This window comes from Zootoca vivipara, chromosome 2 (assembly GCF_965207765.1).
Source record: "Zootoca vivipara chromosome 2, rZooViv2.hap1.1, whole genome shotgun sequence".
NCBI classification, from domain to species: Eukaryota; Metazoa; Chordata; class Lepidosauria; order Squamata; family Lacertidae; genus Zootoca; species Zootoca vivipara.
The window spans coordinates 29,425,056-29,437,101 of record NC_142584.1 but is presented as its reverse complement, the minus strand read 5'-3'; the positions used below and the strand labels follow the sequence as shown (position 1 = coordinate 29,437,101).

The window sequence follows — 12,046 nt, the reverse complement described above, 5'->3', positions numbered from 1 at the left end:
TTGAATTTTAAAGAATTTTAATACAAACTTAATATAAACTATTTCAGTCCCTCTCTTTAACATAAGACACTGACTCAAAATACTTTTATACCTTTTTCAAGTATTGCACAATGTAGGTACAAAATTAATATTTACGATTACATTTTTTCCATAATATATAGCAAAAAATCTTTAAACTTTTTAACAGAAAATACAATTTGTGTTTCTTTCTTGGAAAAAAGTATTCCATACAATTTGAATTCCACCGCTTAAGGAATATTTTGCACACTTTTTAGAATTGATGTTTTTTAAGATGAATTTTATAATTTCAGTAAAAAAAATACAACATGAAGCTGCTGCAGTTGTCACAGATCACTGTAGTAAAAAGATAAAAATGCAATACCATGTTGTAGAAACAATATATACTCTGATATTTTACAAACTTTGTACTAAATTAAATTATACAATTAGAAAAGACCAATAAACCCACTTATTAGTGCCAATTTTTTATATATATAAAAAATCAGCCATGTCCTTGCTATATCTTAAATACTGTAAGAGGCCATATCTCGAGTATATTTAATGTACAGTCAGTAAAAAATAACTTTGTGCTTGGTTGGCAAATGAAAAAATGATGCATGTTGTCCTTATCTAACCAAGCTTGAATGTATTCATACTACAAGCTTTTTTAAAAAAAACTCAAGAGGTGGAAAAGATACACCCTTGGGTACGTGCATTTCAACTTGTACAATATGATTTGTATTTTGTTTTAGTTAGCCATAACAGGCTGGAATTGCTGGTTAGAGTACTGCATGCTATTTAAGCTGAAATTCAAGCCATCCACAAAAGACTTCTCATTTAGACCTCCATAGGCTGCAAACATATCAAAGGCATTACTGTACTGGAGAGGGCTAAGGTTAAGGGGACTGTCGCCAGGGAATAGGTTGTTTGTACTACCTTGGCCCTGTACATTGGGGAAAATGAACTCCTTTGCATTAGGAGAAAGAGCAGACGTTTTCTGCTGCTGTTGTGGTGGTTGCTGCTGTTGTGGAACCTGCTGGCTACCTAGGCCAAGACCATAGAGAGAGTGCATGGAGGAGGAAAGAGCTTTCTGTTTCAGCAGATCGTTGACATTTAAGCCAAGGTTAGTGGGAGAAGTGCGGGCGACCTTGTTGGTGCGGCTGCTGTTCTTCATTTTGGTTGAGCCAAACTTGGTGGCAGCAAATGTGGCAGTGGTGAACGTTAAAGGCTGGGTGGAACGGGGCATGAAGGTTGGGCTCACAGTAGCAGAGTGACCAAAGGGAGGCGAAGGAGAACTTGAGACAGAAGATGATGGGTCACTAATTGGCATGAACACCTGGGCCTCTGGGTTAAAGCTATTCTTGATTTCCTTATCCAATTCACATCCATTTTCATTGGAATCATCCACATAAAGCACTTTCACTGGTCCCTTTTCACCAATTTGGTATGAAACCTCAAACGGGTCAATCCAGACACTAAGATCCTGAGGCAGGTTGCCACGAACATCATCAATGTCCAAACCACTCTCTTTGGATGCTTGTTCAATAACTGGGTCCACTTTCTCCCCTACATGTATACATCTAAACCCTGATCCTTTGTATGGCTTTTCTGGATACCAATGCCCTTCATACTTCTTCTTGAGTAGTCTTTCCAGCTCTTCACCAAAAATGTTCACACGTCGTCTGGGAAGCTTATTGTACAAATACGAAATAATGAAATTGAGTGCTACTTGTATTTCAAGCTGCATAGCTGCTACAGCACAGAATTACAAAGTCTCCGTTTCAAACCACAAAGAATGGGAGAAATGTTCAAAATACCACAGGAAAGCAAAAATTTGTTCAAAGTGCTGATTCTAGAAGATTATTATTCTTCACCTTGAGTAGTGTTGTTCCTTTAAGAAAAACAAAAGCAAAGATCCAAATAAGGAAAGTGCACAAGCAAGTCAACTAGGCCTCTTATTTTAGCATCACACTTTCCCTAAAATAGGTTATATTTCCCAACTACAAATATTTACAACACACTGGCACTGTATATGCAACTTAAAAGCTAAGCAGATTAAATACACAGAGAACAAATGCAAGATCACCATGGATGCATTTCAAGTTCTGAGTTTGCAGCTCGGGTACTTAAGTAATGTGGAGAGAAGAGCAAGAGTCTAGGACATAAACAAAAGAATGGTAGTTGTCCTGTAAATGTTTCTGCTACCACCTTTAGTTTTGGTGACTAACAGAAGCCAGCCATAACATTAAGATATTTGAAAATAATGCCAATAGACTAAAAAGTAATTCTTCATTTTGAGGCTATAAAACTCTTAGTTTTAAGTGTAACATGTAGTTTTCTATGCTGGTAGAATTTCAAAATTGCTTGAGCTCAAAGAAAAGAGAAGTAATTCTTATATTTTGATAGAAAATGTGTACTTGAAAAAAATCTACATAAAATTCCAGAATTATAATTTTATTGCAATATTCACACATGAAGTTCATTATGAGGAATCAAGCAAGAAGTCCATCCTTACCAGACAACCAATTTTTAATTACGAATACATTATACTATAAAGAGAATGTATTAAAATCTTCAGTGTACTGGGAAATTTGAAAAAGCTGTTAGCCAAATTCCTTACATAGCTGGTATTCTCATTTATAATGAAATCAATAGAGTTAATAAATTGTAATATAAAATACAATGCTAAATCAATAATAACATACTACTGAAAAATCATACTGCCCAGATTAAAAGCCTGTAAAGACAAAGTTTCTATCTTTAAAAAGTTACTACAAAATTTAATAAAGTTGTGTTTACTCATTAACAGTTTTTTGTTTTTAACGGCACTGCATTGCATCGCAACAGTAGTTTTGAAATCTAGTAAGTTCATAAGCTAGAAAGCAAAAATGCACTCAAATTGAGTAGATTCCAATTCCTTGCCCTAAATGATTAGCTTTTAGAGGTTAACCCAGCTTTTAAAGACATTTCCCTTTCCTTTTGCCCTCTTTACATGATAAGAGAACTACCAGCTGTATGATAAGGCGACCTTTAAACGATTGCTGGATCAGCACTGGGTGGGGATAAGGAAAGATCAAGGGCAAACAGAAGATATTTACAAATGCAACATATGAAAGTGCAGATGATCTGATTGGACTAGCTATATGGAACATACAAAATGATTTATTAATCCATCTGTTTAACCACCCCTGCACGTAGGGACTATATTACCCTTTCAAGAAGAACAGAAATTAAATTGGCATCCTTCCCCTGGCACAAAAATCTGATTAAACAAAACAACCTGGAACAGTTCAAACGTTTTCTAGCTTTAAAAAAAGAACCTTTTAAAATTAATTATATATGTTAATTACGTTAGTCAAGGAATTGGAGACAAGAGGGGAAAAGGAGGAACTTTTAAGCAGGGTATATGGGCGTTACATAACCAGGCAGTTGGGTCTCATTAGATTTCTGCTCACAGCTCTTGGAGCTCCAGCAGGAGAAAAAGTGCTTTCTATGAAAAGGAAGATGATTGGCCAAGTCCTCGCTCTCTTGGTCAAGCGGCCTTCCCCTCTCATCTCCTTGTGCTAGGAACAAGAATTTGAGCCAGAAAACCAGCAACTACTACCTTTAAAAGTGAGTTTTCAACCTGATCAAACATATGTAGGAACAGATATGGATAAGATTGCCTTATATTCGCTCCCCCCAACCTGGTATTGTCTGGATCTTTATGGTCTCTACTCATGTAAAGACAGGCTCCCTCCCCAAAGCCCCCCCCCAGTTATAGCTGGTGTGTTTCTCTCAGCACCATACTATAATCTACTTCTACCTTCTCTCCCTCAACCCTTGCCACCACAGCCTCACAACCACCACATCCATCTTAAGACTGCTGCCAATGCATTGAGTCCCCCCCCCACAAACAATCTGGGTGGGATTATGCCGACCCCTTTTCTCCCCACCCACCCCCACCCTCTTCAACTGCGCTCCCCTCCCTGAACAGGCTGTGCCAACCACACTTGCGCCTCCCCTCCCTCCAGCGCCAACCTTCAAGAGGGCCGTCCCAACACTTCTGCCTCCTCCCACCACCAGAGGAGGGGCTGTGCCAGACAACCTAAGCAGCCTCTCCCTCCCCTGCCACGGCCGGGATTGGGGGGTGGGGGAGAAAAGCTGTGCCAACCAACAACCCCCCCACACACACTTAGCACCCGAATCCTCCCCCCTCCCGAGACACACGGTTGCTGTACGAGGCTGCCTTGTGCCACCGACCCCCCCCCCAGCCCCCTTTCCCAAGCGGCTGCCTCGGAGGGGCTGCGCCTGCCAGCGCCTCTCGCTCGCTCGCTTCCCCGCCTCCCTCTGCAGGGCTGTGTCAACACCCTCAGCCAGCGCTGCCCTGTCAGCCCTTCTGCCAACACCCTCTCTGCCTCCGCACCAGCAACGCCAGCCAGCCAGGTCTGGTCCGACGCCCCCTTCGCCGACCTCCATGGGGCGGCCCCACAAAGGCTCCCCCAGCCTCCCCCCCCCACTCCTCTCCTCCCAGTCGAGCTGCGCCAACTCTTCAGCCTGTCCTCCTCCAGCGGCGCTGGCACAAAAGCCCCCCACCGCCACCCCTCACGCACACCGCCGGCCCTGCTCTATGGGGCTGGGCGACGAGGCGAAGGTGCGGTAAGCCGCCCTCCGCCACCCCCGGAGTCTTCCGGGCCCCTGTCCTCCCTCCAAGCCCCGCCGGCCTATGGCAAGTCGCCGACCTCCACCTCCTCCCTCACAGCCGGGTCTTGACAGAAGCAGCAGCTCCCCACACCGCTCGCCCCACACGGAAGGAAGGAGGGAAGGAGAGATACTCACCCGGGGTGAGTGGGTGAAGAAGGTGATGTGAATAGTGCAAACAAATCCCGGTGGCAGTCCCGGGGGTTGGGGTTGAAGGAAAGGAGGGAGGAGCTCAGTACCGAAGCCCCATAACCCCAGGAAGAGCGCTAGGAACGGGTGGGGGGAGGAAAAGGGAGGATGGCGCTTCTCACACCCCGGGACGAGAAAGACAGCGCGCTCCGCCTCAGCAGCTGCTAGACGCCTTCTTGTAGCTCCCGAGCTCTCGCCGCTCCTCTATATATGCCTTCCCTTGCCCCGCCCCTTCATCCCGTGTGGCTACGCCCACCCGCTCTCCGCCCACAGCTCTCTCTGGCCCCACCCACCAACCTACCAATCGGCCGTCCCCTGTCACGGGTCCTGCTCCTGATTGGGGCACTGGGCTTGCCAATAAGGCACAGTCCCACCCGTCTCTGTTCCCCCAGCTACTCCTAACCCCTCGGTCCCATCACATTCCCACTTCCCCCTCCCCTTGTCTTCGCTTTCCCCCCAGCATAGGGTTCCTAGCGTTGCCCTTTTCCCTTATCCAGGTGGACTCACAAACAGATCACCCTCAACCCCAGCATAAGAGTGCCCTCCCCATGTCCCTCTGCTGTAGGTTTCACTTTGCGACACACATTTTCCCCTCCCCGCCCAGTTGTTCTATTCTGTTTTAATATTTCGGCAGTGACGTAGCGCTACATTGCATTCGATGTCTGAGTTATGCCTCGCCTTTCCTTTCTCCCTTCTGCCGTCGTCCTCAGGCTTCCCTCTTTCTCCTCTGGCAGTTGTTCCCTCCTCTTTCCACATTTCTTCGGCTGTTTGCTTTTCCTTTAACTCTCCTGCCAACAGCGTCATCCTCTGCTGCTGCTGCTGCCACCTCCTCCTCCTTCCCCATCTTTGCACATGCTCCTCCCCTGCCTATACGTCCGCTCCCGTGTCCCCGTCCCACCCTTCTTATGCACACATCTTTAGTGTACTGTATTGATATATTCTGCTCATCGCCATCTTGCTTTCTGTACGTCCCCCTCCCCTCCCCCCCACACTCTTGCCTCTCAGGAGCCAATGAGAAACGGGCTCTCTCTACGGCTACGCTCACGCCTTCCCTCATCCCCACCCCCTGCTGCTGCGAGGCTTGCGGTTACGTCAAACGTCTACGTCACTCTCCTTTGAGCACACCCCTTCCCTCCCTCCCAGGAAGAACGAAACTACGTTTCCCAGGATGCTCCTTGATTTTGACGTCATCGAGGGGAAAAAATGTGCCCGAACCTGTTAAAGGGAGAATTGCGAAGCATCAATGGCCAAGGGCTCCTCAGCCTCCTCCTGTGTAAGGTGACCCGACACTAACTACACGGGCAGGGAGCACTCGCGCTTCTTCCCTTTTGGGAGGAGTCGTCGTTTTCATACCAATAGAATTAATTCAGTGACATACCTTTGATAGAAAGCAATGTATTAGACTTACCTGGTTTAACCAGAGATGGCATTTCTCCGCCTGTAATTATTCCCGAAGAATATATCTCAGACAAACGCAATGCTTCTACATCCAGGCAAACTCAATGCTTCTACATCCAGTCAGGGGGTCCCGGTGCCCCCTCCCCGGAATGAAGGCAAATGGAAATGGAGATTGCTGCTGACACCTTTTGTCTTTGGCAAAGCAGGTTTTGCAGGGTTTTGCGTTGCTTTAAAATTCTGCAGAACCTGCTTCTTCAAAGGTAAGAAACGCAACTGTACTCTGAATGCCTGCGTTCTTTCCTCTGTCTCTAGCCTTGACCACTGATACAGACCATTAAATAGTCCCCTGTAACTGAGAAGATCCTATAAACCTAAGGCACAACCTGGCTTATAAAAAAACGAGGGTGTGATTTGAATCGATAGTTGCTATAGTTACTATCTATATTGGGTTAAAAAACAACACCCCAACACAGCTCCTAACACATCGTCATACTCAGAAACCTGTCAAACAAACAGATCCCAAGGCAGGGCTATGTGGCGGGCAGGTTGTTTGAATTTCACGGGCGAGTTCCCAAAAGGGAGGCAGCAATTTTATCCTCACCCAAATAGTGCTCCTAAATGCACCCCTTTAATTTGTCTTCCATCCTAAAACTGGATGGACTGATCCCCGCGGGTGGTGCAGTGTACCTCAATGGGCGCAGCGATGCACTGCCTCACATAACACACACCATAACATAATAACACACCCATGTCAGTCATAGCGACAGACATTTTTACAAGCGAGACACTAACGAACACTCATAGAAAAACACAAAGGTTTTGCTGTTGTTTTGGAAAAATTGCGTTGGATATATTCAAGTTCTGGCTTTTGAATCTTGCGAAGGAGTTTTACAAGACGGGAATTAAGTACCCAGCGTGGCAAATAATTACTGTTGCTTATTTGTATACCGCTTGATTGTAACACTTCTAAAATGTCAGATGATGATGATGATGAAGGTAATTAAGCACCCAGCATGCCTAGTAATTGTTGTTGATGATGGTGATCTGGGATGGCAAAAAAGGTGGAAAATTCGGGGATATTTGTGATGGTGGGCGTTACCTTCATCTCTAGCTCTTTTTGACGTATAAACAGTGAAAGCGGGAGGGGGGCATTGGGTGGGCAAGCTTCCTACCACAGAGCGGCGGCTGAGTAATCTTAGATCCACCAATTCTTATCCCCGCCCCCTTTCCTCTTATCATTGGTTCCCAAGCTGTTCACTCACCGGTGACCAGGCTGCGTGCCAATCTCGCATGCTCCACCCCGCTGCTGAAACACATGCGTCTGCGCAGCTCTTGGGAGTCCTTGGATTTTTAAAAATTATTGTTAGGTACCAAACAGCAATGCAAAGGAAGCGGGAGAAGAGAAGTTAAAGCAGAGAGATTAAAGGAAGCGGAGGGGGAGGCGTTACAGGTAAAGCAAAAGCGGGGGTGGGTGAGGAGGGAAACGTCGCTTTACAATTTTGCCCTTTTCTATAGACGGAGGCAAAGCGCAATCTTTCCAGTCTTACTGCGTTGGTTGGAGCTTGGAGAAGGAAGAGAAAGTCATTGGGCGCGGGAATCTGCCACTCAAAGGGAGGAACAGCGAAGGAACTTGCGAGGTCCGATTTCCGTTGTAGCGACGGCGAGGCTTTGCTGAACCAGGCAGGATCTCTGCGGTTTGCCAGGCAGCCCTTCCCTGTGGAGCTTTGCCATCTTCGCAGGAAGGGAAGGAACTGCGTTGGTTTATTTCTCCACGAAGATGACTGAAATCAGCCTGAAGTGCTGCCTGGGGGACTTTAGGGGCTGTGCAGCGTCCAGGCAAAGCACATAAAACCGGGCGAGGCCGGGGGGGGGGGGAATTATGAATCGTGCGAGTGTTGCCAACAAGACCGGAAGAAAAGCAACCGGATTTCTGCGTTTGTGTCCGATTCCATATTTGAAAACTTATTTGCATTTATGCGCAGAGATTCCTCTCTTTTGTTTTTCACGGTAATACGTAACTTACTGGGGGTTTTTAAATAATAAAACGTACGCAAAAACGTTGCAGTTGTATGCGCAAAAATACTTCCTTTTGTTTTCTCTCCGTTCTTCTCATCTTCCCGCCCCCCTTCTTTTAATTCCCTTTGAGCTAAAAATATTGCCCACAGGTAGCAACGATGACCGATTGGCTACATTCCCTCCTCTGTCACTGCTTGATTGGTCACTCAGTATCCAGGAGGAATACGTCAAAGTCGGGGGTTTTTTTGGAGGGGGGTGGCGGCGAATAAGTTAATGGAGGTTACTGTGAAAGAAAATAACAGTGACTGGAGCACAGCAAGCCATTGCCTCACTTACCTGCTTCAGCAACTCAAAGGACTCACTTAGCTGTGGGCACGTGGTGGAAGGAGGCAGGGAGATCAAACAGGCCCACCCCACACACCCCACCCCCGATAGCTGGCCCCTGAATAATTCAAGAAAAAAATATTTAAAGCACAACTCTCCTAAAATGAGTGCTCCTGTGAAAACTCGTGGTCACCCATATGTTTTTAAGAAAATTAAGGGGGGGATTGTAAAACTGCTTCAGTTGGAAGGGGTACATCAGCAAGCAAACAAGTCTGAGCATAAATCTGAGGCCAGCGTTCTTAAATGGTTAAAATATTAGACAAGGCCACCTAATCCAGCCAGGGAGCTCACTGGATTTGGCCAGCCACTCTTGGGGAGTTCATATGATGCTACTGGTAGTGGTGGCGGTGTGGGAAGTCATGCATTCAAGGAAAGTGTAAAAGGGTTGTGGGGCACCTGCCAGGTTATATGTGTGCATACAAAATGTTTGCATGGAGGATCTCTGTGCATGCATGCCAAATGTGTGGGTGGCAGGGAAGGGGCCTGGCTGCTGGGTGTGGTGGTGATGAGACTAGCCTGCGTTGCCCCACAACCCCACATCACACAATCCTTGAATACAGGGGGTTGGGGTTGTTGGAACCTCTTTTTATATCTCAGCCTAAGTTCACAAGATCGTTGTGGTGATAAAATGGGGACATGAAGGAGATGTACAATATGTTATATGGTTATCCAAAGGACCTCACAGCTAGGGTTGCCAGACTCAATAGAGGACAGGACTTCTGTGCCTTTAATTGCCCTGCTCTCTTTTGAGTCTGGAAACCTTAAAGAGAAACCAGCAGACCCTTTGCTTGGAAATTAAACAAAGGGCCTACTGGTTTCTCTTTAAGGTTTCCAGACTCAAAAGAGAACAGGGCAATTAAAGGCACAGAAGTCCTGTCCTCTATTGAGTCTGGCAACCCTACTCACAGCTATACAACAACTTTAAAAAGTTTTCTTTTGTAAATTAATTAAGCCAATGCTCGTGTAACGTAGGAAGCCTTATACTGAGTCAGACCACTGGTCTACCTGGCTCAGTAATTACCTTTGAAGTCCTAAACAGCTTTGGCCCAAGCTACTTGAAAGACAGACTGCTCCAAAGTGAATGTGTCACTCATAAAGGCCTGCTGGATCAGGCCAAAAGCTCATACAGTCCAGCATTCTGTTCTCACAATGGCTACCAGATGCCTGTGGGAAGCCCACAAGTATGACCTTAGTGCAACCTTGCTCTCCCTGCTTGTGATTTTCCAGCAACTGGTATTCAGAGGCTTACTGTCTCTGAGGCAGAACATAGCCCTGTTGCGTCCATTTGCTTTCTGAGTTACCGTTGGTAATGCATGAAAGGGCTTTATAGTAGCACCCTATACTTTGAATTCCCTGCCTTAAGAAATTAGCTTATTTTTATCTTGTGTCCTGCCAGCCTTTGAAGCCTTTGACTCTGCGCTTGCTTGCTTGCTTGCTTTTAGCTCTAGCCCCTGTGTTATCTGATGATGCTTTTAGTCTTGTTTGTTGTTGGTAAGTTGTTCTAATGTTGAATTCTTGTTTTTATTTTTGTGCTTGTTTTTATATTTCGTTATTTGCTTTGAGTGGCTCCTCTTGGAGGAGAAAATGGGAAATACATTTTTGAAATAAACATTGTTTGCACACAGACGGATAGTGACTGTCTAAGGTTTCAGCTCTTTCCTAGCCCTACCTAGAGATGCTGGGCACTGAATATGGGACCTTTTGCATGCAAGGCATGTGCTGTGTCCCTGAGCAGCATCAGGACTTCCTAAATACAAAACTTCAAGCTGAATTGCAGATAGCAGAAACTCCTGAATTAGTAGGGCTGGCAGGTAATCAAGCATCCAGGTGCCTGCTATAGACTCCCAGCTCCCATGTGGCCCAGCCAGCACAGCCAATGAGATGATAGGAGTTGAAGTCCAACAACATCTGCAGGGCCACAGGTTCCCTATCCTTGTTTTATACCGTATGTTAAAGTGAAAAAGGTCCCTCTTCCCAACATCTTAGGAACTAAAGTTTGACAGAAAAGAAAGAAGAAAATAAGCAGGGTTGTCATCAATTATCTTAGTTGCTTAATCAAAGAAATTGTGCAGGGCAATTCTACTCAGATATGTCCCACTGTCTTCAGTGGCACTTATTCTATATTAAGCAGAGTTAAGATTTGAGCCTTAATCAATTACATTTGTTTAAATTTGCATATGAATGTAACAATTCTGGAAATTTCCCCATTTTTATACCATCCTACCTCCAAGGAACTGGAGGCTGCATATAAGGTTCTTTCCTCTTCCACCATTTTGTTACATCAACACTTTGATGCAGGTTAAGCCAACCAAAAGAGAATGACTGATGCAGGGTCAGCCAATGAGCTAACAATGTAGCCCTTTTAAAATGCTAATTCCAACTATTTCCTGTCTAGTGGGCAATATGTATGATATAACTAAACTTACCAGAGGCAGCCTATGATCTGTCACTTGGATTTTCATACCTCTGAACTCCCATATTATGGAAATATGTAGCCACCTTGTATCATAGCTGCCAAGTTTTCCCTTTTCTCAGGAGGAAGCCTATTTAGCATAAGGGAATTTCCCTTAAAAAAGGGGAGAACTTGGCACCTATGCCTTGTATCAAACCAGAGGATTGTTGTACTACCGTGTTTCCCCTTTTTTAAGACACCGTCTTATAACTTTTTTTCCTCCAAAAAACACAAGGTGTCTTATTTTCAGGGGGTGTCTTAATTTTTTATTAGGTTTTTATTATGGACCCACCCTGGGGAGCAACTTCTTTTAAAAAGAGACAAGAAAAAAAGTGCAAAAGCAGCGGCGAGGGAGGCACTTTCTGCGTGCTCAGAGACCACCCCCATCCCGAGCTATAAACCCACCCCGGCTTTCCAAGACACCTTTTCCCCGGCACTGGACTAGCGGGGGTGTGGGTGGGAAGGGGGTGTCTCTCTGTGCATGCTCAGAGACAGCTTCGTCCCGGGCGCCGCTATGGGAGGGGAGGGCACTCACACAACCATGACCCAGATCCCGGCCACGACGAGGCACCGTGCGCCGGCAGCAGATAGAGCCGGAGCCCCTGGCGCAGGCCGGCGCAGGCCAGCATTGAGCCCACTACTGGCCCCGCCGAGCGCAGCCATGGGCCCATCGCCCAGCCCGCCTGCCTGCTTCCCGCTTCCCTGCCCACAAAATTCCGGCGGCGGGCCATGCAGCCCATGACGCTCCGGCAGCGCGGAAGGGGCCAGCAGGGCTCCCGCTGTCGCCCATCACCCTGGCAGGGCCAGCGGGGCTCCCGCCGCTGCTCTCCCTCGGGCCATGCGGACCACAACGTTCCGGCAGCAGCCGCCAGTTCTGAGCTGCGGGGAGAGCAGGCAGGGCGTGCGTGCGCAACCTGCAGGAATCAA

General features: G+C 46.4%; 1 protein-coding gene and 1 long non-coding RNA gene across 4 annotated transcripts; one reads left to right on the top strand and one right to left on the bottom strand.

Moving 5' to 3' along the window:
* TOB1 (transducer of ERBB2, 1) lies at positions 1 to 7,784 on the bottom strand. 3 transcript variants are annotated; one of them, XM_060271882.2, is made up of 2 exons: positions 7,530 to 7,784; positions 1 to 1,891 (listed from the first exon to the last, which is right to left on the bottom strand). In XM_060271882.2, the coding sequence occupies exon 2, from the start codon at positions 1,745 to 1,747 to the stop codon at positions 749 to 751; it is 999 nt and encodes a 332-aa protein (XP_060127865.1). In that variant the 5' UTR covers positions 1,748 to 1,891; positions 7,530 to 7,784; the 3' UTR covers positions 1 to 748. The 3 variants fall into 3 exon arrangements, with proteins under 3 accessions (XP_060127865.1, XP_088519193.1, XP_034960238.1); XM_088663067.1 differs by having other exon boundaries at positions 6,278 to 7,752; XM_035104347.3 differs by lacking the exon at positions 7,530 to 7,784 and adding an exon at positions 4,819 to 5,054.
* Positions 7,575 to 8,327, top strand: LOC118079777 (uncharacterized). Its single transcript, XR_004691888.3, has 2 exons — positions 7,575 to 7,717; positions 7,783 to 8,327. It is a non-coding gene; the product is annotated as an uncharacterized LOC118079777 (long non-coding RNA).
* The last annotated feature ends 3,719 nt before the right edge of the window (positions 8,328 to 12,046 follow it).

Bases quoted from the DNA above. Each gene is read 5' to 3' on its own strand.
- TOB1 (XM_060271882.2), bottom strand. From the start codon at position 1,747: ATGCAGCTTGAAATACAAGTAGCACTCAATTTCATTATTTCGTATTTG.